At 67.1% G+C, this 27,722-nt stretch overlaps 2 protein-coding genes across 2 annotated transcripts in view; one reads left to right on the top strand and one right to left on the bottom strand.

Annotated features, from left to right (window-relative positions):
* Positions 1–531: 531 nt before the first annotated feature.
* The window catches only part of LOC147571208 (cohesin subunit SA-2-like), a 65,081-nt gene continuing 37,890 nt past the window's right edge, over positions 532–27,722 (bottom strand). The window contains exons 13-29 of the mRNA XM_086696535.1: positions 24,285–24,383; positions 22,863–22,942; positions 19,631–19,738; positions 18,858–18,969; positions 18,102–18,216; positions 15,186–15,289; positions 12,752–12,844; positions 12,574–12,663; positions 8,727–8,933; positions 7,609–7,685; positions 7,112–7,199; positions 6,778–6,858; positions 5,651–5,743; positions 4,306–4,465; positions 3,096–3,244; positions 2,042–2,304; positions 532–802 (exon numbers count right to left, since the gene is read on the bottom strand). Coding sequence (XP_086552661.1) covers positions 532–802; positions 2,042–2,304; positions 3,096–3,244; positions 4,306–4,465; positions 5,651–5,743; positions 6,778–6,858; positions 7,112–7,199; positions 7,609–7,685; positions 8,727–8,933; positions 12,574–12,663; positions 12,752–12,844; positions 15,186–15,289; positions 18,102–18,216; positions 18,858–18,969; positions 19,631–19,738; positions 22,863–22,942; positions 24,285–24,383 — 2,190 coding nt within the window. The remainder of the gene's footprint in view (positions 803–2,041; positions 2,305–3,095; positions 3,245–4,305; positions 4,466–5,650; positions 5,744–6,777; positions 6,859–7,111; positions 7,200–7,608; positions 7,686–8,726; positions 8,934–12,573; positions 12,664–12,751; positions 12,845–15,185; positions 15,290–18,101; positions 18,217–18,857; positions 18,970–19,630; positions 19,739–22,862; positions 22,943–24,284; positions 24,384–27,722) is intronic.
* Positions 24,274–26,082, top strand: LOC147571209 (uncharacterized). The gene is made up of 2 exons (XM_086696536.1): positions 24,274–25,039; positions 25,281–26,082. Exons 1-2 carry the CDS (start codon positions 24,639–24,641, stop codon positions 26,080–26,082), a joined length of 1,203 nt encoding a protein of 400 aa, XP_086552662.1. The 5' UTR covers positions 24,274–24,638.

Here is a 27,722-nt window from a genome sequence, read left to right as displayed (position 1 = left end):
GGGGGCATGTGCCTGAGTGGAGGGGGTAGCCTGTTTCCCAGGGTCTGGGGGGGACTGTGTGCCTGAGTGGGGGGGGGGGCAGCCTGTGTCCCAGGGTCTGGGGGGGGGGGGGCCGTGTGCCTGAGTGGGGGGGGGGGCAGCCTGTGTCCGAGGGTCTGGGGGAGCCGTGTGCCTGAGTAGGGGGCGAACACTGCATCCACAGTGTTGGAGGAGCCCCGTGTCCAGGGTCTGGATCCTGTCATCGGCGGGGTCTGAGTTTTATGAAGATTGGGCGGCCACGCCCTTGCCAGCACCTTCCGGGTGCAGCAGGCAGCGGGCCGGGGCGGCCCGCCCTGCACAGAGCCTGTCGAGGCCGGAGAACCAAGGGGTGCAGGACAGGTCTGTGCACCAGGCATCTCTGCCGGAGGGTCAGCCCTGCCAGCAGAGGGGCCGGGACCCCTGAGAGCTGACTGGGCCCTCCCCACGCCCCCCCAGCGCCTCAGGGAGGCCCCCTGTCTGGCACAGGCAGCCCCCGCCCCCGGGGTCGGAGGCTCAAAAGATCCAGAGAGGCGTCTCCTGGACCTGCAGCCCCCGCCCAGAGCTGAGCGAGTGCCCATGACGACCGGGTCCCGGACGACAGTGCCGCTCGCCGATGACCTCTTCCGCAGAGGACAGGGGCGGGGGCTCCTGCGGGGAGCCACGCCGAGGCCAGGGTGCCAGGGGAGCTCCCGTGACTGCCCACACGGGGATCCGGGGTCCCCGAACCATCCGGCGGTCACCCCAGTCTGCAACGTCACATCTGCTCAGCAGCAGCTCCCCGGGCCTGCCCCGGAGGCGGACTGAACAGAAAACCAGGAGCGAGAAAGATGCTCCCAGTCCGAGGAGGCACATGCAGAGCGGGCCCTGACGTGGCGGGGACGTGCCCGCCAACGTTCCACGCGTGCCCTGGGGCATCTGTGGGTCATCCGAACAGGTCACGTGAGACCCGTCCCACAACGGGAGGAACAAGGCCGCTTCCCGAGGAAGAACCAAGGGCAGGAAAGCATCAGAGGTAAAGGGAGGCCTCGGGGCGAACGTCCAGAAGGTGCTCACGCTCCAGAACCCGGAAACAGAGGCCACGTGCCGGAAAACCGCCACGCAGGCTGTCCACCAGAGACCCTGCCGGCCTGTAAGTCAACACTGGCTCTGCCACACCCTCCCGTCCTTGCCCGTTGTGACACGAGAGGCAGACACACCCGTGTGAAAAGCAGAACAGAGCACGGAACAAGCCACGCTTCACGGCCACAGGTGCCACGTATGTGGGTAAGGCGACCACCACGGGATGGAAGAATAGATGCGGACGCCCTCTCACGCCATGTCATGACAGAGGGACGCCCATCCTGAGGTTCAGTGGACGGAGCTGGGGGTGACGCCCACCCGGAGGGTCAGGGACACCCCGCCCCCAGTTCACTGTGCGAGGACACACGTGGAACCCCCCTGGGGACAATCCAGCCCAACACTGGGGCACGGCGGCCCCCTGACCCCCACGACGCGGTGACGCCCCTCCGTCTAGGAAGCCGTGGGCGCATGTGTCCCCGCAACACCCTGTGACCGCATCCTCCTTTGTCCTCCCGTCCTTGAACAGCAGAGGAACCCGACACAAAGGTCCCACGACCCTGAGGTGGGGCCGACCGCGGAAGCCAACTGCGGGGGACTGAATCAGTCCCCCGAATCCACGTGCGCAAGCCTGACCACCAAGGGGGCCCTGGCAGCTGGCGGGGAGCAGATCAGGTCAGGACGGCGGGGCCCACACAGTGCGTTAGTGCTCTCGAAGGTGTCCCTAGAGCTTCCTGCCCTCCGCCCACAGCCACGTGGGGACACGGCAGAGGGGACCGTGTGTGGCCCTCCAGAGGCCTCCCCAGAACCTGACCCCGGTGTCCCCTCCCGCTGGCACCCTGGTCTCAGGCCGCAGCCTCCAGAACCAGGAAGGAGAAGGGTCTGACGTTTCAGCTGCCCTGTCTGTCCGTGGGGCGTGGGACGACCCAGCCGCCAGCACGTGCCGTCCCCTCCAGCAGCTGCTCACAGGCCACTGACGGGGGTGCAGGACTCCTGAGGAGAGGGCAGCGGTGCCCACGGCCAGCGCGTCCCCGAGGGCGCCCGCCCCTCCAGGCCCCGGCGACGGGGCCTGGTGTCGTGGGGGGCAGCCACAGAGCGCCGCCCGACCTTCCGGAACAGACCGCTCACCTGCTGCAGGCACAGGAGCAGGGACAGCGCGTTGCGAAGCCTGTCGTTCTGTCTCGTCCTGGTCATGGTCTCCTTGATGATGTCACCAAAGTGATGGTAATGCTGAGAGCGAAGACAGGCGTGCGTCAGCACAGGGACGCGGCAAGCACAGACGCGTTACCACACCGTGTCCCAACGCTGCGAACCCTAAGGACAGCCACGGTGCTCGAACCCCAGGACCTAGACGGACGTGGATCCCGCCGGCCACTCAGCACCAACCAGGCCCCGCATCAGGGCCAGCGGGTGGGAGCACGTCCACAGGACCTGGGAAGCCGAAGCCATCAGGCATCAAGGTCCTGGGGCCAGCTGCACTCCCAGGACTGGCTGGGCCCCTCCCTCGGGGATGCTTCTTCCGTGGGGAGGGCAGGGCCACCGGGCATGGAGGGCCGGGAGCAAGGGAGCGAGGCCTCTCGGAGCCACCGTGACGTGCCCCTGCCACGACTGCGCCAGCCCGCAGACGCACGGCCACAGGACCCTGCCGTCACAAGATCGGCTGCACGCGGTCTCGGTAGTGACGAAAGCACGAAACTGAGGGAACGGCTTTAAAAGACAGCACGTGATGTCCCGAGTGAAGAAACCCGCTAGACGTCAGGTGTGGGGAGAGACGACAGTGCTACAAAAACGCACATGTGATGCTAACGGGGACGCGGTCCCCACGCGCGCTGCACTGGGCTCGTCCGCAGGAAGTGGTGGGGGCCACGAGAACCGTGCGTCCGTAAGACTGGGCAGCGGCCACCCGTGCTGTCTGTTTGGAATCTGTCACCCCGACTCTGTGTCTTGCGCAGGAAAGCAGTGGGCGGGGGAGCCCGGCGGGGGCTGGGGGGGCAGGGGGGGCAGGAGGGCCGCGCGGGCACCTTCAGGTAGAACTGGTAGATTTCGGCGGCCGCGCTCAAGTCCAGCACGTTGTAGACGACAAGCTTGCAGAACACGGCCAGCATGTTCCTCCGGTGGAACAGCTCGTGGAGCTCGTCCGCGTCGTCCTCCTTGTAAATCCTGCTGGGGCCTGGGGAGACAGCACGCCGTCGGCCACGTCGGCGAGCGGCCCCCTCGTGACTCAGCCGTGGGACAGCCGCGTGGCAGGCGAGCAGGGCGCGGCCGGGCACGGCGGGAAGTCCGATCCAGAGGTGCTCGGGGTCCGGGCAGCGTTCCGGGGGCCGGCCGCGGATCAGACCCGCCACCGGACGCCGTGGCCCCAACGGCACAGAGCCCGTGAGTGCCACGGGGTGCCTGTGTCTCCTGGTCCTGACCGCCTGCTCAGCGCTCCCCCGACCCTCCCGTGACCGCGTGAACACGGGAGACAGACACGTGCGGAGTGCAGCTCATCACCCCGAGGTGCAGAGCACTCCACGGTGTCCCGCTGCGCCCCAACCCCACCTACCCTTCCACCCCAGGGTTACCCCCCCGTCCCCCCCGACCCCCCACCTACCCTTCCGCCCCGGGGTTACCTCCCCATCTCCCCACCACAGCCCCCAGCTACCCTTCCACCCCGGGTTTATCCCCCCCTGTCCCCCCACCGTGGCCCCCACCTACCCTTCCACCCCAGGGTTACCCCCCATCCCCCCCCGACACCCCACCTACCCTTCCGCCCCGGGGTTACCCCCCCTAACTACCCTTCCGCCCCGAGGTTACTCCCCTGTCCCCCCACCACAGCCCCCACCTACCCTTCCACCCCGGGGTTACCCCCCCGTCCCCCCACCTACCCTTCCACCCCGAGGTTACTCCCATGTCCCCCCACCACAGCCCCCACCTACCCTTCCGCCCCGGGGTTACCCCCCCTAACTACCCTTCCGCCCCGAGGTTACTCCCCTGTCCCCCCCACCACAGCCCCCACCTACCCTTCCACCCCGGGGTTACCCCCCCGTCCCCCCACCTACCCTTCCACCCCGAGGTTACTCCCCTGTCCCCCCACCACAGCCCCCACCTACCCTTCCACCCCGGGGTTACCCCCCCGTCCCCCCACCTACCCTTCCACCCCGAGGTTACTCCCCACTCTGTCCCCCCACCGCGGCCCCCGCCTACCCTTCCTGCCCGGGGTTCCCCCCGCGCGGCCCCTGGGGGGCATACCTTCAGACCCCGACTCCTCCAGAAACACGTGCTCCCTGACGAAGCTCAGCAGCTTGCCCTGCAGGATGTGGTCGGGCACGAAGAAGAGCAGCCCCAGGCCGGTGTCCTCGGGCCCCTGGTGGCTCAGGATGAGCAGCAGGTCGCACAGCAGGATGAAGGCCTGAGGGGGTGAGGGGGGGACGGAGCAGCCACAGGGGCGTCATGCCCTGCCTGCCCCCGGCTGCCCCCCAACAGGCTTCCAGGGGTGGGCGACCCAGGGCTGGGCGGGACCCAGAGTACGGGGAGGGGTACGGCGGCCGGCCCCTCGAAGACACCCCCCGCCTCGACCCCACCCTGCCCGTGACACAGGGTCCAACGAGACCAGCACACGGGACGCTTGGTGATGTCGAAAAGCTGCCGTCAGCCAGCAGCGCACAAGGCTGACAGCAGAGTGACGCGTCACACGCAGGCGGGAAAGACAGCCGCACACACGCAGCCTATGGGTAACAGAAAGCCACAGACGCTGCAGACCGGAAACGCAAATACACAACCGTGTGTGACCATCCCTGACACGACACGCACACGAGAAAGAAACCTAGGACACACGTATGACAAACACAACACACGGACCGGACACGACACGCACGGGACACAATCCAAAGCACACAACACACACACGAGAAACACACCACGTGCAGATGACAGACGCGCCCGAACGCACAACACACGGGCAACGACACACACGGTGAGCGGAAACGTCTGCCACATGCAGGCTCGCGACCACAACCCGCAGTGACCAGCGGGCGCGGACACACAGCATGACGGGGAGGGGGTCACGAAGGACAGAGCTCGGAGCCCGGAAAGGAGACTCGGGCCCTGCTCCTCGGCCAGCGGTCGGCCGCGACACGTATCTGAGACAGCGACGGGGTCGCTCTCACGTGCGCACGTTCGCACGCGCACCAGAAGGAAGCAGCAGGTCACTGAGCACACACGACAGCACCAAGCGCAGTGGCTTGTCCTGCGTCACGAAGCTGTTAGAACCGCCTCCCCGCAGACGTGACATCGCCCTAAAGACTCTCCGCGTGCAGAAGTTGCCCACGCTCGGCATCCAGGGCCCCACGCAAAACGTGTGTACTGCACGTAACCGGGGGGGGGGCGCACGCACGGGTTTATGTGAACGGGACGTTCACGCGCGTTCATGCACGTAAGCGGACGCGTCACCGTGCGAGACACGCGGTACGACGTGAAAACACCGCCACCGAAAACACGAACGGGCCCCGATCCGCACGGGCCTCTCTACCGCCCCTCCCCTTGTTCGGCCGCCCCGGGACCCCGGCCCCGTGAGGGTCCCGAGGGACGCACCCACCTTCTCACTCAGCACCTTGCTCTGGTGGCTCAGGTACACGCGGCAGGCCACGCAGAACTTCATCAGCCGCCTCCGCAAGTCCAGGAGCGCGTCCTGCCAGACAGCGAGAGGGCAGGGGCCGCCCGTCAGGGGAGCCGGCCCTCCAGCCACAGCCTGACGCGGACGAACTGCCTTCGTCACCCCCACGTCCCCCCAGCCCCCTCCCCCGTCTTTACCCCCGTGTCCCCCCCCCCCAAAACCCCCTCCCCCTTCCCCACCTGACACAGCCAGGCACCTGCCCCACCCAGGGGAGCCAGCCCTCCAGCCACAGCCTGACACAGACGAACTGCCTTCGTCACCCCCACGTCCCCCCCCCCGCCCCTTCTCCCGTCTTTACCCCCGTGTCCCCCCCCCCGGCAACCCCCTCCCCCTTCCCCACCTCCCAATGTCCCCTTCCCGCACTATCTCCCTCCCCCACCCCCCTTCTCGTCCCACTGTCTACCTCCCCCAACCCCCATGTCCCCCTCCCCTACCTCCCTCTGTCCCCCACACCCCTCCCCACCTGCCATCCTCCCACATGCTCCTCTTCCTCACCCCCCCCCACCCTGCCCCATCTGTCCTTCATCATGAGGAATTAGGGCTGAACGTTTCCAGGCAGCCATAAATACGGGCCCAAAGCACGGCTGACTTCAAACTACCCTTGGTTTGGCCAGCAACCAAGGTCAAGGGTCCCACCCAGCAAACACGGGGCAGGTGTTCAGAGAGGATCTCAACCTAGCTCCCTGTGGCGGGCGGACAGGTTGGAGGGCCGTGTCGGCCGAGGCCCAAGGTCAGCTCTTGGGTCAGATCCCAGGAGCCCAGGCCCGACCCCAGGGTGACACACGCTAGGCAGCGGTGGGGGCGGATGCCTGTCGAAGTGGTGACCCTGTCCCCTGTCCCCAGCCTGCCGCATCCGTCACAGACAACTGGAGTCCACGTACCCGCACGTGCCGCCCCACCGCCCCTCACCTGCCCACACCTGCGCCGACTCCCCCACCGCCCCTCACCTGCCCACACCTGCACCGGCCCCTCACCTGCCCACACCTGCCCCCACCACCACCTCTCACCTGCCCATACCCGCACCGGACCCCTCCCAGCCCCTCACCCACCTGAGGCGGCAGCCGGTCCGTGGCTGCAACGATCTGCCACAGGAGCGCATAGTAGGTGCACTGCAGCGCACAGTGGATGACCTACGGGACACGAGACCTGTCATGGAGTTGGGGACACGGACAGGACACCCACCTGTGGACGCTCCTCTGCACAAGACCCCGAGCCCTCACCGGGACCTGCTTCCCCCCCGACCTCTCCCCCCAGCCCCAGGACCCTCCTCCCCAGGATCCTTCCTTCTCCCCCGGGACCTCCCGCCTCCCTGCACCTCAGGACCCGCTCTCGCCCCGGCACCCTCCTCCCACCGGCGCCCTCCCCTGACCCCGTGGTCCTCACCTCGGTGGGCATGCTGCCCTGGTGCCTGCGCAGGGTCAGCAGACTGTCCATCTTCTCGTACAGGTTCCAGCTGCTCAGGTCATGCGTGCTGACCGGAAACGGGGCTCTCAGGGCGCACCTCGGCCCGGGACCCCAGCGTCCCCGAGGTGAGCCGCCCACGCCCGGTCAGCAGCCCCCGGAGCCACAGGACCAACTCCCGGCAGACCGAGGGGCATCCGCGCCAGATGGCTGAGGCGGCCCCTCTGGGATTCCACGGCGCGGGCGTGGCCGAGGCGGTCCCAGCTCCTGCACACGTGGCTCAGGGCCCCAGACAGGCAGGACGGGCTCCCGGGGAACCCGCAGCCACCCGGCCCACCCCGGGGACACACCTGAGGCTCTGAACCCCCCTCGCCTCACCCGGGACACAGGAACGCGACTCAGAGTGAGACAGGGGGCACGTTGCTGGGGGGGTCACGTGTGCCCCCCGCCGAGGGAGCCGGCCGTGTCACCCCGCTCACCTGTAGAAGGCCACCAGCCTCCGCAGCGTCGAGCAGATGCGACCCATCTCGTGGTGTCCCAGGAACTGGCCTTGTTTCTACACAGCAGGGCGAGAGCAAAGGGTGGCCGCCTGACACGTGTGTCCCGGGCGGGGCTCCTGGGGCGCTGGCTTCGAGCCGGCCCGCCATCCTAGGAGCCTCCTCTCTTGCTACTTCCCGGAAGGCGGCTCTTTAAATTCTCGGATCAGGACGTGGTACCCCAGGCCACTCTGCCTCCAGCCTCGCAGAAAAGGGGGGGGGGGGAGGGTGGGACAGTCCCCAAACACGCGTGCGCAGACGCCGAGAAGAACGGAAATGACCCGAGATCCGCTGTCTCCCAGCACTTCAGGCGCGGCCCCGTGAGGAACCCGCTACAGGAACTAGATTTCCCACTTGGCAGCGGGCAGAACACACAGGGGAGCGTGTCGCTGACCCCCAGCCCCCCCCCCCCAAATTCATGGCAGGCCCTCGGCTGGGGGCCGCAAGAGGAACCGGGAGCCCCGCCTGTGGCGACGGGTCCTCAGAAGGAAAGTGCCCAAAGCGGGGCTGGACACCTGGTCCACAGGTCACGTGGCCCTCGGCCCGTCGGTGCCAATAAAGTTTTATCGGCACAGGGCCCAGTCACGTGATACGTGTGCGCTCTCGGACTACCCCCCCCCCAGAACAGGATGACCCCCAAAAGTGCTCGCGACGTGGCGCTTTACAGAAACCCTCTGCCCGAGCAGAACCACAGCCTCGGTCAGACTGGGTCCTCTGTGGGCTCACAGGCTCCCCTGGGGGAAAGTGAGGCCCATGTGTGACCCCCCCCCCCACATCTCCCCACTCCCAGGGGACAGAAGCCCCCAGCGGAGGTGCGGGGTGAACGGCAGGGGCGCAGAGAACCCACCCTGCGTCCCCAGAGACCCAGAGCCAGTCCCCGGGTTCGCCGGGCCGACCCCCAACAGGCGCCTGACGACGAAACGCCCAGGGCCGAGGCTGAGCGTCCCCGCCGGCGTGTGGCCCGCCTCGGTGGAGGTCTCCCCACCCCGCGCGACACGCCGCACACCCACGCCCGCTCGCCGACACCTCCGCGTCTCCACGCCCGCCCCCACGGCCGGCACCTCATGTTGGAGGAACACGTCGAGCAGCGGCGTCAGCGCGTCCACCAGCATGTCCACCAGCCGGCTGCAGGCGGGGGCGGCCTGGCAGTGGGCGGAGCCCCCCTCGCAGCAGTAGGCGCCGTAGGCACGGGCACAGGCCTCCAGCACCGCCACGTCCGAGTGCCGCTGCACGAGGCAGTCCAGCTCCAGCAGGGCCGAGTCGAGGTACTGCGGGCGGCGGGGTGGGGGGCAGACGACTGCTCAGGGACCGTGGCACGGGGCCGACGGGAGGGGGGGGGGGTTGGTCGGGGGTCGTGGCACCGAGGGAAGGGGTCAGGAGGTCGTGGGGTCATGGCAGTGAGGGGAAAGGTCGGGGGTCAGGGCACCGAGGGAGAGGGGTCGGGAGGTCGTGGGGTCATGGCACCGAGGGGGAGAGGTCAGGGAGGTCATGAGGTGGAGGGGCAAAGATCCGGGGTCAGGGGGTCATGGCACTGAGGGGAAAGGTCGGGGAGGTCATGGTCAGGGGGTCACGGCACCGAGGGGAAAGGTCGGGGAGGTCATGGGGTTGAAGGGGGAAAGATCCGGGGTCAGGGGGTCATGGCACCGAGGGGAAGGGTCGGGAGGTCGTGGGGTCATGGCAGTGAGGGGAAAGGTCGGGGCTCATGGCACCGAGGGAGAGAGAGGTCGGGCGGTCGGGAGGTCGTGGGCTCATGGCACCGAGGGAGAGAGGTCGGAAGGTCGTGGGCTCATGGCACCGAGGGAGAGAGGTTGGAAGGTCGTGGGGTCTAGGCACCGAGGGAGGGAGGTCGTGGGGTCATGGCACCGAGGGGGAGAGGTTGGGGAGGTCATGTGATGGAAGGGGGAAGGTCCCGGGTCGTGGGGTCATGGCGTCAATGGGAAAGGTCGGGGGTCATGGGTCATGGCATTGATGGGAAGGGTCGGGAGGTCGCGGGGTCATGGCAGTGAGGGAAAAGGTCGGGGGTCATGGCACCGAGGGAGGGAGGTCGTGGAGTCATGGCACCGAGGGGGAGAGGTTGGGGAGGTCATGAGGTTGAGGGGGAAAGATCAGGGTCAGGGGGTCATGGCACCGAGGGGAAGGGTTGGGGGGTCATGGGGTCATGGCAGTGAGGGCAAAGGTCGGCGGTCATGGCACCGAGGGAGAGAGGTCGGGCGGTCGGGAGGTCGTGGGCTCATGGCACCGAGGGAGAGAGGTTGGAAGGTCGTGGGGTCATGGCACCGAGGGGGAGAGGTCGGGGAGGTCATGAGATAGAGGGGGGAAGGTCCCGGGTCGTGGGGTCATGGCGTCAAAGGGAAAGGTCGGGGGTCATGGGTCATGGCATTGATGGGAAGGGTCGGGAGGTCGTGGGGTCATGGCAGTGAGGGGAAAGGTCGGGGGTCAGGGCACCGAGGGAGAGGGGTCGGGAGGTCGTGGGGTCATGGCACCGAGGGGGAGAGGTCAGGGAGGTCATGAGGTGGAGGGGCAAAGATCCGGGGTCAGGGGGTCATGGCACTGAGGGGAAAGGTCGGGGAGGTCATGGTCAGGGGGTCACGGCACCGAGGGGAAAGGTCGGGGAGGTCATGGGGTTGAAGGGGGAAAGATCCGGGGTCAGGGGGTCATGGCACCGAGGGGAAGGGTCGGGAGGTCGTGGGGTCATGGCAGTGAGGGGAAAGGTCGGGGCTCATGGCACCGAGGGAGAGAGAGGTCGGGCGGTCGGGAGGTCGTGGGCTCATGGCACCGAGGGAGAGAGGTCGGAAGGTCGTGGGCTCATGGCACCGAGGGAGAGAGGTTGGAAGGTCGTGGGGTCTAGGCACCGAGGGAGGGAGGTCGTGGGGTCATGGCACCGAGGGGGAGAGGTTGGGGAGGTCATGTGATGGAAGGGGGAAGGTCCCGGGTCGTGGGGTCATGGCGTCAATGGGAAAGGTCGGGGGTCATGGGTCATGGCATTGATGGGAAGGGTCGGGAGGTCGCGGGGTCATGGCAGTGAGGGAAAAGGTCGGGGGTCATGGCACCGAGGGAGGGAGGTCGTGGAGTCATGGCACCGAGGGGGAGAGGTTGGGGAGGTCATGAGGTTGAGGGGGAAAGATCAGGGTCAGGGGGTCATGGCACCGAGGGGAAGGGTTGGGGGGTCATGGGGTCATGGCAGTGAGGGCAAAGGTCGGCGGTCATGGCACCGAGGGAGAGAGGTCGGGCGGTCGGGAGGTCGTGGGCTCATGGCACCGAGGGAGAGAGGTTGGAAGGTCGTGGGGTCATGGCACCGAGGGGGAGAGGTCGGGGAGGTCATGAGATAGAGGGGGGAAGGTCCCGGGTCGTGGGGTCATGGCGTCAAAGGGAAAGGTCGGGGGTCATGGGTCATGGCATTGATGGGAAGGGTCGGGAGGTCGTGGGGTCATGGCAGTGAGGGAAAAGGTCGGGGGTCCTGGCACCGAGGGAGGGAGGTCGTGGGGTCATGGCAGTGAGGGGAAAGGTCGGGGTCATGGCACCGAGGGAGGGAGATCATGGGGTCATGGCAGTGAGGGGAAAGGTCGGGGTCATGGCACCGAGGGAGGGAGGTCGTGGGGTCATGGCAGTGAGGGGGAGAGGTTGGAGAGGTCATGAGGTTGAGGGGGAAAGTCCGGGGTCAGGGGGTCATGGCACCGAGGGGAAGGGTTGGGAGGTCATGGGGTCATGGCAGTGAGGGCAAAGGTTGGTGGTCATGGCACCGAGGGAGAGAGGTCGGAAGGTCGTGGGGTCATGGCACCAAGGGGGAGAGATCAGGGAGGTCATGAGTGGAGGGGGGAAGGTCCCGGGTTGTGGGGTCATGGCGTCAATGGGAAAGGTCGGGGGTCATGGGTCATGGCATTGATGGGAAGGGTCAGGAGGTCGTGGGGTCATGGCAGTGAGGGGAAAGGTCGGGGGTCATGGCACCAAGGGAGAGGGGTCGGGAGGTCGTGGGGTCATGGCACCGAGGGGGAGAGGTCAGAGAGGTCATGAGGTGGAGGGGGAAAGATTCGGGGCCAAGGTCATGGCACCGAGGGGAAAGGTCGTGGAGGTCAGAGAGTCGAGGAGGAAAGTGCCAGGGAAAGGTCAGGCTATCGAGGGGGGAAAGCCTGGGGATGCCTGGGTCAAGGGGAAAGGTCATAGTTCAGAGGGTTGAGGGATGAAGGGCCAGGGAGAAGATCAGAGGTTAGGGGAGGAGGTCATGAGCCAAAAGAAAGGGCCAGGTGGGGTCAATGAGGGGAACATGGGGCCAAGAGGAAGAGGTCACGGGAACTGTGAGTCTAGGTGTCTGGACCCTCCCACCACTATGGGTGATGGCTGCACCTGCGGTGGGGACAGCGTGGGCAGAATGTTCCAGTAGCCGCCTGGGTCCCCAGGGTCCCCCTCAGATCCCACCTCTCCCGCCCCCCGCCCCGACCGTACCCACACGCAAGGCACAACACACAAGCTCCCGGGGGCTTTACCAGTTTCTGTGCCCACGGTCACCCTGACGACCAGACCCCAGGGCGCCACCCAGAACCAAGGCATCTGACCTTCACGCCATGAAAACTCAAGACAGCGGTCGGTGCCTCTGTCTTCACAGCCCTGCCGGGCCTGCCCTGTCATCGGGCCCCACCACCCACCTCGAGCTGCAGGGAGGCATTGACCAGGTGACCCAGACACCCCCAGACAGGGCCCGGGCCACCGCCCTGGACAGGGGGACGCTCCACCAGCACAGACCAGCACGAAAGAGCGGCCTCGGGGGCATGACGCCCCAGGCCTTGGGAAGGTGGCGGGACACAGGGACAGACGATGTGGTGGCCGCCGTGCCCCACGCCTGAAGCCTGGGGCGGGGGAAGGCGGCCCCCACGGGCAGAATGCAGGGGGGAGGGGCGGAGTCCCGTGACTCACCGAGCCCAGGCCGTCCTTGCCATACACGTCCAGGTTGCAGTACTGCGGGATCTGCAGGAGGGGCGTCACCTTCTCCTTGTCCGCGGCAAACTGCCCACAGAGCAGGTGTGAAGGGGGCCTTCCTGGCCTCCCCGCGCCCCCGCCGCCTCCCGGCCCCGGGACATGCCCCGCTCCGCACCTTGGACAGCAGCTGGGGCAGCACCTTCACAAAGTGTCGGCTCATGCTGGCACGCTCACGCCAGCGGCGGGTCCCGTCCACCTCCCTGGAGGCCTGTGGGCAGAGCGAGCGTGGCCTGAGCCCACGGCCGACCCGTGTGAGTCTCATGGTGGCCCTGGGACCGGCCAACACGGGCCCAGATCACACCCAGGCAGCGCTGCCCCCACATCACAGGTCTGGCTCCAGATTGCTACTCTGGGGTTTTGTTCCAGATACGCTAGTTCACGTGCATGGAAACCGTCAAGAAAAACTGAGTCGTCTCCCCCCAGTTCGTGCCTTACGGCGCACCCTCATCCAGTAGGACTGGGGTGTCGTTAAAAAGAGACATCAGAGAACAGAGCCAGACACATGCACAGGGGAGAACATGACAGCCACGTGAAAATAGAAGCAAGGACAGGAGGGACGCAGCCACAATCCCAGGGGCGCCTGGAGCCCCAGAAGCTGGAAGAGGCAGGAAGGACCCTCCCCTGGAGCCTCTGGAGGGACCACAGCCCTGCCCTGCCTGGATCTCCGTGGCCCTGCCCCTCCTGGATCTCGGTGGCCCCTCCCTGCCTGGATCTCAGCGGTCCTGCCCCCCCTGGATCTAAGTGGCCCCCCCTGCCTGGATCTCAGAGGCCCTGCCCTGCCTGGATCTCCGTGGCCCTGCCCCTCCTGGATCTCAGTGGCCCTGCCCTGCCTGGATCTCAGGGGTCCTGCCCCTCCTGGATCTCAGTGGCCCTGCCCTGCCTGGATCTCAGTGGCCCTGCCCCTCCTGGATCTCCGTGGCCCTGCCCCTCCTGGATCTCAGTGGCCCTGCCCTGCCTGGATCTCAGGGGTCCTGCCCCTCCTGGATCTCAGTGGCCCTGCCCTGCCTGGATCTCAGCGGCCCTGCCTCTCCTGGATCTGTGGCCCTGCCCTGCCTGGATCTCAGGGGTCCTGCCCTTCCTGGATCTCAGTGGCCCTGCCCTGCCTGGATCTCAGTGGCCCTGCCCCTCCTGGATCTCAGGGGCCCTGCCCCTCCTGGATCTCAGTGGTCCTTCCCTGCCTAGATCTCAGCGGCCCTGCCCCTCCTGGATCTCAGGGGTCCTGCCCTGCCTGGATCTCAGTGGCCCTGCCCCTCCTGGATCTCAGTGGCCCTGCCCCTCCTGGATCTCAGTGGCCCTGCCCCTCCTGGATCTCAGTGGCCCTGCCCTGCCTGGATCTCAGGGGTCCTGCCCCCCCTGGATCTCAGGGGCCCTGCCCTGCCTGGATCTCAGCGGCCCTGCCCCTCCTGGATCTCAGGGGTCCTGCCCTTCCTGGATCTCAGTGGCCCTGCCCTGCCTGGAACTCAGTGGCCCTGCCCCTCCTGGATCTCAGGGGCCCTGCCCCTCCTGGATCTCAGTGGTCCTTCCCTGCCTAGATCTCAGCGGCCCTGCCCCTCCTGGATCTCAGGGGTCCTGCCCTGCCTGGATCTCAGTGGCCCTGCCCCTCCTGGATCTCAGTGGCCCTGCCCCTCCTGGATCTCAGTGGCCCTGCCCCTCCTGGATCTCAGTGGCCCTGCCCTGCCTGGATCTCAGGGGTCCTGCCCCCCCTGGATCTCAGGGGCCCTGCCCTGCCTGGATCTCAGCGGCCCTGCCCCTCCTGGATCTCAGGGGTCCTGCCCTGCCTGGATCTCAGCGGCCCTGCCTCTCCTGGATCTGTGGCCCTGCCCTGCCTGGATCTCAGCGGCCCTGCCCTGCCTGGATCTCAGTGGTCCTGCCCCTCGTGGATCTCAGCGGTCCTGCCCCTCCTCAATCTCAGCAGCCCTGCCATGCCCGGATCTCAGCGGTCCTGTCCTCGTGGATCCCAGTGGCCCTGCCCTGCCTGGATGTCAGGGGTCCTGCCCTGCCTGGATCTGGCCGCCCCTGCCCTGCCTGGATGTCAGACTCCTCTCCTCCAGAGCTGGGGCAGGACGCCCAACCCCTGTGGTCCTAGGTCCCCCCCGGGTGTGATCTTCTGTCCCAGCAGCACCAGAGACCCACACAGAGACGATTCGGGGGCTGGCTGACACACTGCCGTGTCCGGTGTGAACCAGGCGGGGGGACTGTGGGGTACCCCCCCCCGGGGAGGCGGACGGCTCACACGGGAACAGCTGGCAGAGGGCTGGTAGCGGCAGGAGGGGCGGGCAGGAGCTGGGAGGCACAGTCAGCGAGACCTACCTGGGTGGCCGGGAGCCCCGCCCGCAGAGCCAGCGGCCCAGTGAGCAGCTAGCGTGCCAAGCACAAGGCAGCAAGCGATCGCGCGGCCGCGCGGGTGGGGGTGGGGGAGCCCCGCGAGCCCGAGGCCGCAGCGGGCACCCCCAAAGCCCCGGCACTGACAGCAAGGGCGCAGCAGCCACAGCGCAGCGGTCAGCACAGGGGACGAAGCGCATCCGGGCGGGGGCGGGGGTGGCACTGACTCTCTTGCCCAGTTCGCGGCCAGCAGGGGGGTGGCCCTCTGCGGCCTGTCGCACGGCGGCCACGAGGATCTCGATGAGGACTCTCTCCTGCTGGCTCGTCAGCGCTGCAAGGAGACGGGGTCCGGTCAGCGCCCTCCGAGCCTCACGGGGACGCACGGTGCTCTGGCCGCCGCAGGGCTCTGAGGGGCCTCGGGGAGCCCGGCGCGGGGCGAGCGTGGTGGGGCCCCCGGGCACAGCCACAGGCCGACGGCTCGTGGGCTCAGTGACACACAGACCAGAGCCCCCGGGGCCAGCCCTCCGCTCAAACCGCACTCAAAGGGACCCCCTGTCACCCGTTCAGATCAACGTGGGACCTGGCGCTGGCCCGGGCTGGGACAGATGCACACGTCCTCAGGGCAGCACCCGACGGGACCGCAGACCGGGATTCACCTGGCTTTGCCCCAAAATGCTAGCACGCGGGTCTAAAACCATCCAGCTGACCACACGTCTGCTCACGGAGCGTTCTGCACTGGCTTTCGCTCCAAAGTCACACCCACGCGGAACCTCACAAAGGGACCTTGTGGGAAAATCGAATCTTTGCACATGTGATTAAGTGAAAGACCCAAGATGAGGTCAGCCTGGATGAGGGTGGCCCTAACCACAGTGACAAATGTCCTTATAAGAGACAGAAAATGACACAGACACAGAAGAAGCCCTGTGGAGGCGCAGGGACAGACAGGAGGGACGCAGCCACAATCCCAGGGACGCCTGGAGCCCCAGAAGCTGCAAGAGGCAGGAAGGACCCTCACCTGGAGCCTCTGGAGGGAGCACAGCCCTGCCTGGATCTCCGTGGTCCTGCCCCTCCTGGATCTCAGCGGCCCTGCCCCCCCTGGATCTAAGTGGCCCCCCCTGCCTGGATCTCAGTGGCCCTGCCCTGCCTGGATCTCAGTGGCCCTGCCCTGCCTGGATCTCAGGGGTCCTGCCCCCCCCTGGATCTCAGGGGTCCTGCCCCTCCTGGATCTCAGTGGCCCTGCCCCTCCTGGATCTCAGTGGCCCTGTCCCTCCTGGATCTCAGCGGTCCTGTCCTTCCTGGATCTCAGCGGCCCTGCCCTGCCTGGATCTCAGAGGTCCTGCCCCCCCTGGATCTCAGCGGCCCTGCCCCTCCTGGATCTCAGTGGCCCTGTCCCTCCTGGATCTCAGCGGTCCTGTCCTTCCTGGATCTCAGGGGTCCTGCCCCCCCTGGATCTCAGGGGTCCTGCCCCTCCTGGATCTCAGTGGCCCTGCCCCTCCTGGATCTCAGTGGCCCTGCCCCTCCTGGATCTCAGAGGTCCTGCCCTGCCTGGATCTCAGCGGTCCTGCCCCTCCTGGATCTCAGCGGCCCTGCCCCTCCTGGATCTCAGCGGCCCTGCCCTGCCTGGATCTCAGCGGCCCTGCCCTGCCTGGATCTCAGTGGCCCTGCCCTGCCTGGATCTCAGTGGTCCTGCCCCTCCTAAATCTCAGTGGCCCTGCCCTGCCTGGATCTCAGTGGTCCTGCCCTGCCTGGATCTCAGTGGTCCTGCCCCTCCTGGATCTCAGAGGTCCTGCCCCCTCCTGGATCTCAGCGGTCCTGCCCTGCCTGTATCTCAGACTTCCGGTTTCCAGACCTAAGACAGGATGGACTCTCATTTAACTCCTGGGTTTGAGATCATGTCTCACAGCCAGCCTGAGAATGTCACACATGGGTCTCGTGCCTAGTCTGTCATGTCCTGGAGCTAGCCCTATGAGCCCAGGCATAGCAGGAGCAGGCGCAGTGTCAGAGCCAAGAAACACAGACCACACAGCTGGGCCCCAGAGATTTCAGTCAGAGGAAAGGAGGCATCCCCATGACAAAGAAACATCCCCATGACAAAGACAAAGAAACAGGCCCCTTCAGGGACCCCAAGGAGCACGGTCAGAGCTGCGGGTCCCTCCAGGAACGTGACAGGCCTGGGCTACGTCATAAATAGCACCGGGACTCCTGGCTGTGGCCGACGACAGCTGTGTCTGCCGAGGGGAGTTTGGCAGGGAGGACGGGCTGTCTCCTGGGCCTGGAGGGGCAGGCGAGGGCACCCCAGCTGCTTGGGGGCTCATCCGCTGGGCACTCTGCCCACCCTGCACCCTGACTCTGGGGCCCACGCTTTGGGCTTCCGTGGCTCCCCAGGCCGATCCTCTTATGGGAAGTCAGTCTGTGGCCCTCGTCCTGTGGACCACACACTAGAGCCCTGTGACACCCCAGCCTCGAGGCCTGAGGACCCCTCACCGCGGGAAAGCATGGGTATGCTCCCCAAGCAGCCACTCAGGGAGCGGGTGCAGCACAGGAGGCTCGACAGGGCTGTGTCACTGCCTGTATGGACAGACGCTTGGCAGGACGGAGGCCTGGGGGCAGTGGGACATGGGGAGGAGGGAACAGTGAGACACCAGGAGGGGACAGCAGGACACGGGGGGGGGCAGAGCAAGTCACAGAGGAATAGGGATGTCAGGACACGAGACAGCACGACAGGGGAGACAGCAGGACACGGGGGACAGTGGGACACAGGGACAGCAGGACACGGGGGACAGCGGGACACGGGGGCAGCAGGACACAGCAGTTGGTGGGTCACAAAGGAACAGGGATGGCAGGACACGGGGACGGCGGGACACGGGGGCAGCAGGACACAGCAGTTGGTGGGTCACAAAGGAACAGGGACGGCGGGACACGGGGACGGCGGGACATAGGACACAGGGACGGAAGGACACGGGGGGACAGCAGGACACGGGGGACAGCGGGACACGGGGGCAGCGGGACACAGCAGCCAGTGGGTCACAGAGGAACAGGGACGGCAGGACGGGGGGATGGTGTGCCTGGCAGGGACGGCCGGGAGGCCAGCGGGATCGCTGGCCCCCATCCACGACTCAGAGCCGGCCTCTGGCCACGCTCACCTTGGCGCCCGCCACGTGGCTCCAGCAGCAGGGCCGTCATGCACTCCCAGTTCCGGACCAGGGCGGGCGCCGCGTCCCACAGGCCGTCCACCAGGTATGGGACGTGTCTGTGGAACTGACAGGGACGGGCCACACGTGTAAAGTCGTGACGACGCGGAAGGAAAGACACGATGATGTTACAGGAGCACGCGATACGTGGCACGTGTGATGACACAGGCAGGGGTACGTGTGAGGACGCAGGGGGACACATGACAACACGACATAGAAGGAATGCGTGACAAGGGCGAGGAGGATATGTGACAACATGGGGGGACACGTGACGACGGGGGACGTGTGGTGACACAGAAAGGACACGTGACGTGAGGAGCATGTGATGACAGAGGGGACTCGTAATGACACAGGCAGACACCTGATGACACAGGGGACGTGTGACAACCAGGGGTGGACACGTGGTGACACCTGGTGGAGGGGACACGTGAGGACATGGGCAGGAACGGCCCCCTCCCCACCCATGTGGTGGACACGTGAGGACAAACGGGGACACCCACCCAGAGCCCCGACGCCCGTGTGCCCACGGCAGGCGTTCACACAGGAAGCAAGCCCCGCGTCAGCCCGACACCGGACGCAGGACGTGGCACGGGACACGGGGCGTGGGACACGGGACGTGGCGTGCAACGTGGGCTGCAGGACACGGGTCCAGGTCCCTCCCGCGACTCGGACAACCCGGCCCCGGGCCCTGTGCTGCCACACCCTCACCTCGCCCTGCAGGTAGAAGTCGATGAGCGTCTTCATGTTCTGGATGTTTCTGTCAAACTCGTCGGGAGGGTTTTGACCAAAGGCACCTTCTTGGGGCGGAGGGGCCAGGAGCCTAGTGGGATCAGAAAGAGCGACCCCAGCATCAGCCTGGACGGGGGGCTCCGCGCACCTGCTGGTGCCCGAGGTCCTGTGGCTCCCTGCACGCACACGTGCAACGCAGGGAGCTGGGGAGCGGGCGCGCCGGGAGGCCGCGGGCGCAGGACACGGGACTTCTGTCTGTCCGACCCACTGCCAGCTCAGGCCAGCACTGCAGCGGGAACACACAACAGGACTGCCCCCCGTTGCCGCACGTCAAACCCCCAAAGGACGCGGACCCGCGCCTGAACGCAGACCCATCAGGGAGGGCGACACGGCCAGGTGGCCCAGGACAGGACCTCAGGCCGGGGGGGCCTCGGGGGGCCTCTACCACCTGGTCAGACCAATGCGGGAAGGGGCGCGCCCGTAACGCGGATCAAGTGCATCTACCCCCAGCCACGCGCGTCCTTTGCGCTGACGTTTCCATCCATCCTGTCCTGTGCCTCGGGGCGCACACCTGCTGTCCTGTGCAAGCCCCTGCTCAGGGCCCTGCTGTTCCCCTGGTCCCTGGGGCCTCCCGCTGCCCCCACCCTCCTCCATCTGCGACTCCACCTGGCAGGACGCGGGACCCCCCCCCCCCCCGAAACATCACGGTGACATCACAGCCCTGGAGACACCGTCACGTGTCCCGGCCTTACCTCTTACAGATGAGCTCGCCGGCGGCGGTCGCCATGGGCCTGTAGGCCGCGTACACGAACTGGAACAGGAAGACGTACTCCATGGATGAGAACACGCCCACGTAGTGCCTGAGGGGAGACGCGCGTGAGTCCGGGGCCCGTGCACGCGGGACACGGCCACAGGCGCCTGTCCCCGCGGAGAGCGAAGGGAGGCTCTTCGCTAAATCGAGGGCCCCAACCTCGGCTTCTCCTAGACGTGCCCCCCGCCCCTGCAGTTCCTGCCGGACCGAGCTCCCCTGGGGCGGCCCACGTCGCAGGACAGGAGCTGAGGCCACGCGAGAAGGACCCACGTGAGCCAAGACGACGTGAGCAGCCTCCTGGGAAGGCCTCCCCCCTGTAGGGCCTCCGTGTCTGGGTTCCTTCCCCTCCAGCCAACCGCTAGCCCCAAAGGAAAGGAAAACCACTCTGTCCTCTCCCACGTGTGCACCTGAGCCACCTGTCACCTGACCCTCCCCAGGAGCAGTGCTCTTGACTCCAAGCAGGCAACCGAGAGGGGGCGCACACGCAGGGGCAGAGGGAGACCCCGTGGGGGCCCACACGCAGGGGTGCACATGGAGAGGCGGCCGACGACCGCACGGGCGTGCACACGCAGGGGCGCATACACAGGGGCAGGGGCGCACACGCAGGGGCGCATACGGAGAGGCAGGCGGCGACCTTGCGGGGGCGCACATGCAGGGGCGCATACGGAAAATCAGGAGGCGACCCCACGGGGGCGCACACGCAGGGGCGCATACGGAGAGGCAGGAGGCGACCCCGCGGGGGCGCATACGGAGAGGCAAGAGGCGACCCCGCGGGGCGTACACGGAGGGGCGCATACGGAGAGGCAGGAGGCGACCCCACGGGGGCGCACACGCAGGGGTGCATACAGAGGCAGCAGGCGACCCCACGGGGGCGCACTTGGAGGGGCAGCGGGCGACCCCACAGGGGTGCACACGCAGGGGCGCATACGCGGGGGCAGCGGGCGCACACACAGGGGCGCATACGCAGGGGCAGCAGGCAACCGCGTGGGACGCACACGCAGGGGCAACTATGCAGGGCCAATCACTGATGCGCAGCAGGCGGGCACACAGGGGGCGACCACGGACAGGAGGCAGATGTCCACAGGCACCCATACTGGGAGCAGTCAGGGGATGAGTGGGGGACACCCCTGACACCACCTGGGAGGATGTCACCAGTGTGACCCTTTATCCAAACACATCCAGTGAACCCGCGTGAGCAGAACACAGCGATGTGCAAACACAGCCGCAGGGACGTTCTCACACCGGTAGAAACACAGGCAGGTGGCCTACCCGCCTCCCAGTCTGGGCTTTGAACGGTGGTGGACGACCTCTGATGCCTGGGGGACAACCCCGGGGGACGCCTGTGTTTGTCCTCGGGGTTCTGGGCACACAAGGAGCACCCTTGGGGGGTCCAAGTCAGCCCTGAGCTTGACTTGTCCAAGTCAAACCCCAAAGCCGCCTGGTTCTGTGCAACGTGGGGCACACGGGCTCTGCCCACGACCGAGCCTAGTTAGCGGGTGCCCACCCACGACTCAGAACGTGGCTGCGGCCCCAGGACCTGGGAGGGGGACTGCCCAGGGTATGAAAAGAGGGACGCCTCGGCTGGGAGTCAAGCCGGGCCACGTGAACTGCCTCCACGTTTTGTTACGCGGACCTTCGAGTGATTAGATGTGGCCCACCACACTGGGGAGGACAATGTGGTTTACTGATCTGGGGATTCACGTGTTAACCCATCTGGGGAAATCCTCACAGATTTTCTGGAATCACGTGGGAGCTGCCCCCTCCAACTAGGTCAGCAGTCAGGCTGACAACACGGCATCACCCATCGACACCTCCTCGTGAGAGCATGGCTTCTGACCATCGACTCTCGCAGACCGTCGCTGAGTGCAGGAAGCCAGACACACGTGGTATGCCACGTCAGAGCCTGTTCCGTGTGTCAGTGTCCGCTGGCGGGTGGGGGGAGGGGGCGGCTGGGGAGCAGACGGGGGAGCTCAGGTCCCCACCCGGGGGGCTTTTGCACACACGTGTCGGAAGCCGCACAGGTAAGAGCTTCTCCAAGTCAGTATCAGGGGACACGCGGCCCCGCGGCCCGCCTGCAAAGCACCCTGGACAGGAGTCCACGCAGACACGCGTTCGCGAACCGGGTCACTGACCCAGATCGTGGCACTTGTGTGGGCTGGCTCTGGCCAGACGGCTCCCTTGTAAAATACGCCACCCTATCACCCAGCCACTGCCCTTGGGCGGTGGCGCACGACGGGTGGGTGCTGGGTGGTCCCGGCCACTGGCGGGACCTCCGCGCAACACACGGGAGGTCTGGTGCTCGTGCCCGTCCCCGTCTCTGGCCGCGACGGCCTCCGTCCGTCTGGGCCGCGTCGGGGTGCACACCCAGGGAGGGCCGGGAGCCCACCAGGGCCCCACTCCGTCCTCCGCCCAGGGCGGACAGACGGCACCACGCTGGCCTTCAGGGCACGGGACGTTCCCACGGCACCAACCGCGGCATTTAGGCGTGGCGGCCCAGTGGGAGGTCGCGTCCCCATGTCCCCCGTTCCAGAGACGTCTCACATCAATGTCTGACACCTGACTCGACGAGGCGGCTGTCACCTGCAGTGTGTATCCAGCCCAAGTGCACGCGGGGACCCGGGAGCTTCCAGAAGGTTCTGAGGACCTGGCCGGGTTGCAGCTGCCTCTTGTACACCAGCACCTTGGCCCCATCAGAGCCCCTGATGCAGGGCAGCGGCAGAAGGGACCCCACAGGGAACCCCCGAGCCCACGAACAGGAAGCCAGGTCCCGACAAGCCCTTGCGTCGCATCGTACGCAAGGGCGCCGGCCACAGAGATCTCCAACTGAGCAGCGGTGCAAACACACCCAAGGATGCGAGCTGACCATGCGAGCTACGCCGGGGGGGGGGGCGGGGGCTGCACACCGCACACGGTCACCCCGCGGTCCGCCAGCAGCACACGCAGTCACTGTGCGCCCAGCGCACCCGGCCCGCCGCCCACGTGGCCTGGAAACGCGCTCTCGACGCAGGATTCCGCACGGACGCACGGTTCCGCACGGACGCAGGGCCACGCACAGACACGCACGGACGCACGGTTCCGCACGGACGCAGGGCCACGCACGGACGCAGTGCTCGGCACAGATGCAGGGCCACGCACGGGTACACACGGCTGCGCACGGCCGCAGGGCTACTCACTCGGATATAAGCCGCAGGAGCTGCATGCACTCGGACGTGATCTCCGGCTGCCTGTCCTGGGTCATCGACAGGATTCGTTTCTAGGGGAAGCGAGAGAACACAAAAAGCACGCTTGGTTCCGGCACCGTGGATGGAGGACGCGGCGGGGCGGGGCCGGGCCGTCCCCTCGGGCGGGCGTCCCGCACACCGTGAGGGTCATCGGGCCGCATCCGTGGTCCCCGCAGACGCCGGCAGCGCGCACACAGTGATGTCACACGGTGGTGACAACCACGTGTCCCCAGAGTTTGAGCGTCCCCAGGCGTCAGCCGCTGATGTGGACCCACGGGGAGACGGAATTCCTCAGCACAGAAATCGGGAGGCAGGAGCCCTGGAGCCTCGAGGCTGCCGGGAAGCGCCCCTGACCACGCCGAGTCTCCGGAAGACGCCAGCCACCTGCGCACCCAGCTCGTGGGGACATGAGCTCCACAGGACGTGTGAGCCTCCCGCCACGAGCCTCCACAGCCTTTCTCTCCTACGTAGGTGACTTTGCACGACCCTTGCGCTCACGAAGGGGCCATGGCTCCCGGTCGGTGCACAGGTTGGGCACTGCGCTGTCCTCCATGGGGACTCACCACCACCTCCGGGAGGCCCTCCGTCCGTCCCCCCCCCCCCCCCCCCCCCGTGGACACCAGAGATACCCACTGCACACTTCCAACCACCCCCTCGCGCCTCTCTACGCGTGGCCCGCCCGCGTGGGTTTCCTGCTCACGCCCAGCGGGGAACCCCGACGGGGTCAAGGAAGGCTGCTTTCTCCCACACGCCCCGGAGGGGGAGACAAACTGCTGGTGCCCCCCCCCCTCCGCCCCGCCCCGCGTCGCTGGCTGCACATTCACTGGCACCAACGTGGCCCCACCCCTGCTCCCAAGCAGCCACGGGGCCCGGTCCGAGTCCCCGACGGCCCTGCCCCGCGGTGGGGAGTCCTCGCCGAGCCCTGCCGTCCACGTCGGGCAGTGGGGCCTCACGCAGCATCCCGGGTGGTAGCGCGGCCCCCAAATTCAGGAACAGGTTGAGTACAAGTTCACCGTGGGCTCCAGCCCGCATCGTCCCGGGCACTTGCTTCGGTCGCACCGTCCCTGAGCGGCCCTGCACGCGGGGCACGGAGCCTCGCAACCCAGCGGCAGGAGTGTGCCTGCGTCGGGACGGCGGGCGCTGACCCTTCCCGCTCCCACACCCAAAAACTCCCGCCAGCACGCGACTGACCCACCGGGGTGTGCCCACGCTCCGCCCGTGTCACCTGGTGCGCTCTGAAGCGCGGGCGGCTCTCGCCCCGACGGGCCCCGGGGGGGGGGGGGGGGGGGGGCTTCCGGTTCGCGGTCACAGGCACATCCACGGCGACGCTTCGGGTTGGCGCCCCCGTCGGCCAAGACGTGGAATCTCACTCACCTTGAACTTGTGGAAGAAAAGGCTCAGCTTCATAGCCGACTCTCTCTTCTCGTAGAGCGCCTTCAGCGCCAGGATGCACTTCATCCGCACGCTGGCGTCCTTTAGGACAGAGAAACGGGGCCCGGTCACCACGGAAGGGCAGCCCCCCCACCAAGACTCCCCAGCAGACACACCCCTCGGGCCCTGGGCCTCGCCTTCTGCGTGGGCTGTGCGTGTCGGCAGCCCCCAAGCGGCCGGCAAACACGCCCGCAGGGGCGGCACGGCGCGACCCATGGCCCAGGTTGAAGCCCGCACCCCCAGGACCTCAGGACGGGACTGTGTGCCCCTGGGGTCGAAAATCAGCGGATCAGGAAAATGAAGTCCCTAGAGGGAGCACTGGTTCCATACCACAAGGTCCTGATGAGAAGACTTAACCAGCACACGGACCTGCACAGAGCACGACCACCAGAGGGCACAGGGAGGAGCGCACGTCCCACACCCAGGCGCGGGGATCCGGAGCACACAGCCTCAGCCCTGCCTGGACCTCACACCCCAGCCTCGGCCGAGGCTCAGGCCCCCAGACTCAGCCCCGCCTGGATCTCAGGCCCCCACCTCAGCCCTTCTGGATCTCAGACCCCCAGCCTCGGCCCTGCCTGGATCTCACACCCCCAGCCTCGGCCCTGCCTGGATCTCACACCCCCCACCTCAGCCCTTCTGGATCTCACACCCCCAGCCTCGGCCCTGCCTGGATCTCACACCCCCAGCCTCGGCCCTGCCTGGACCTCAGACTCCCAGCCTCCAGACCTGCCTGGATCTCAGGCACCCAGATGCAGCCCTGCCTGAATCTCAGGCCCCCACCTCAGCCCTGCCTGCACCTCAAACCCCCAGCCTCAGACCCGCCTGGATCTCACACCCCCAGCCTCAGCCCTTCCTGGACCTCAGACCCCAGGATCAACCCTGCCTGGATCTCAAACCCCGGGCCTCGGCTGAGCCTCAGGCCCCCAGCGTCAGCCCTACCTGGATCTCAGACCCCCAGCCTCAGCCCTGCCTGGATCTCAGACCCCCAGCCTCGGCTCTGCCTGGACCTCAGAGTCCCAGCCTCAGCCCTGCCTGGACCTCAGACTCCCAGGCTCCGCCCGTCCTGGACTTAAGACCCCCAGCCACAGCCCTGCCTGGATCTCAGTCTCCCAGCCTCAGCCCTGCCTGGACCTCAGACCCCCAGGCTCAGCCCCTCCTGCATGTCAGAGTCCCAGAGTCAGGCCCTCCTGGACCTCATACTTCCAGTCTGGGCCCTGCCTGGACCTCAGTCTCCCAGCCTCCAGCCCCGCCTGGATCTCGGCCTTCCCGCCTCGGCCCTGCCTGGACCTCAGACCCCCAGCCTCCAACCTGCCTGGATCTCAGACCCCCAACCTCAGCCCTGCCTGGATCTCAGACCCCCAACCTCAGCCCTGCCTGGATCTCACCCCCAGCCTCGGCCCTGCCTGGACCTCAGACTCCCAGCCTCCAGACCTGCCTGATCTCAGGCACCCAGATGCAGCCCTGCCTGAATCTCAGGCCCCCACCTCAGCCCTGCCTGCACCTCAAACCCCCAGCCTCAGACCCGCCTGGATCTCACACCCCCAGCCTCGGCCCTGCCTGGACCTCAGACTCCCAGCCTCCAGAACTGCCTGGATCTCAGGCACCCAGACGCAGCCCTACCTGGATCTCAGACCCCCAGCCTCGGCCCTGCCTGGATCTCACACCCCCAGCCTCAGCCCTTCCTGGACCTCAGACCCCAGGATCAACCCTGCCTGGATCTCAAACCCCGGGCCTCGGCTGAGCCTCAGGCCCCCAGCGTCAGCCCTACCTGGATCTCAGACCCCCCAGCCTCAGCCCTGCCTGGATCTCAGGCACCCAGACGCAGCCCTACCTGGATCTCAGGCCCCCCACCTCAGCCCTGCCTGGATCTCAGAGTCCCAGCCATGGCCCAGCCTGGACCTCAGACCCCCCAGCCTCAGCCCTGCCTGGACCTCAGACTCCCAGCCTCCAGACCTGCCTGGATCTCAGGCACCCAGACGCAGCCCTGCCTGGATCTCACACCCCCAGTCTCGGCCCAGCCTGGACCTCAGACTCCCAGCCTCCAGACCCTGCCTGGATCTCAGGCACCCAGATGCAGCCCTGCCTGAATCTCAGGCCCTCACCTCAGCCCTGCCTGCACCTCAAACCCCCAGCCTCAGACCCGCCTAGATCTCACACCCCCAGCCTCGGCCCTGCCTGGATCTCAGACGCCCAGATGCAGCCCTGCCTGAATCTCAGGCCCCCCACCTCAGCCCTGCCTGCACCTCAAACCCCCAGCCTCAGACCTGCCTGGATCTCACACCCACCCCCCAGCCTCGGCCCTGCCTGGACCTCAGAGTCCCAGCCTCAGCCCTGCCTGAATCTCACACCCCCAGCCTCAGCCCTTCCTGGACCTCAGACCCCCAGGATCAACCCTGCCTGGATCTCAAACCCCCGGCCTCGGCTGAGCCTCAGGCCCCCGGCGTCAGCCCTGCCTGCACCTCAAACCCCCAGGATTACCCCTTCCAGGATCTCAAAACCCAGCCTCGGCCAAGCATCAGGCCCCCACCTCAGCCCTGCCTGCACCTCAAACCCCCAGCCTCAGACCTGCCTGGATCTCACACCCCCAGCCTCGGCCCTGCCTGGACCTCAGACTCCCAGCCTCCAGACCTGCCTGGATCTCAGGCACCCAGATGCAGCCCTGCCTGAATCTCAGGCCCCCACCTCAGCCCTGCCTGCACCTCAAACCCCCAGCCTCAGACCTGCCTGGATCTCACACCCCCAGCCTCGGCCCTGCCTGGACCTCAGTCCCAGCCTCAGCCCTGCCTGAATCTCACACCCCCCAGCCTCAGCCCTTCCTGGACCTCAGACCCCCAGGATCAACCCTGCCTGGATCTCAAACCCCCGGCCTCGGCTGAGCCTCAGGCCCCCAGCGTCAGCCCTGCCTGGATCTCACACACCCCCCAGCCTTGTCCCTGCCTGGAACTCAGACCCCCAGGATCAACCCTGCCTGGATCTCAGGCCCCCAGACACGGCTGAGCCTCAGGCCCCCAGCCTCAGCCCTGACTGGACATCAGACCCCCCAGCATCAGCCTGGCCTGAATCTCAGGCACGAGCCTCAGCCCTACCTGAATCTCAGGCCCGAGCCTCAGCCCTGCCTGAACCTCACAATCCCAGGATCAGCCGTGCCTGGATCTCAGGCCCCCAGCCTTGGCCAACCCTGGATCTCAAGCCCCCAGTCTCAGCCCCGCCTGGACCTCAGACTCATGTCCTCAACCTTGCCTGGATTTCAGAGTCCCAGCCTCGGCACTGCATGGATCTCAGACCCCCCAGTCCTCAGCCCTGCCTGGACCTCAGACCCCCAGACCTGCATGTATCTCAGACTCCCACCCTTAGCCCTGCCTGGATATCAGATTCCTGGCC

Source organism: Puma concolor, unplaced genomic scaffold, assembly GCF_028749965.1.
Source record: "Puma concolor isolate L17-30 unplaced genomic scaffold, mPumCon1.1.hap2 unalloc_scaffold_45, whole genome shotgun sequence".
Taxonomy (NCBI): domain Eukaryota; kingdom Metazoa; phylum Chordata; class Mammalia; order Carnivora; family Felidae; genus Puma; species Puma concolor.
The sequence above is the reverse complement of the archived record's forward strand: the minus strand, read 5'-3'. Positions and strand labels throughout refer to the sequence as shown.

What these genes read in the sequence shown, in the direction of transcription:
- LOC147571209 (XM_086696536.1), top strand. Translation starts at nt 24,639, where the DNA reads ATGAAGTCCCTAGAGGGAGCACTGGTTCCATACCACAAGGTCCTGATG. An exon ending in ACCCCCAGCCTCGGCCCTGC is followed by an intron (nt 25,040 to 25,280) that starts CTGGACCTCAGA and finishes CGTCAGCCCTAC; the next exon opens with CTGGATCTCAGACCCCCAGC.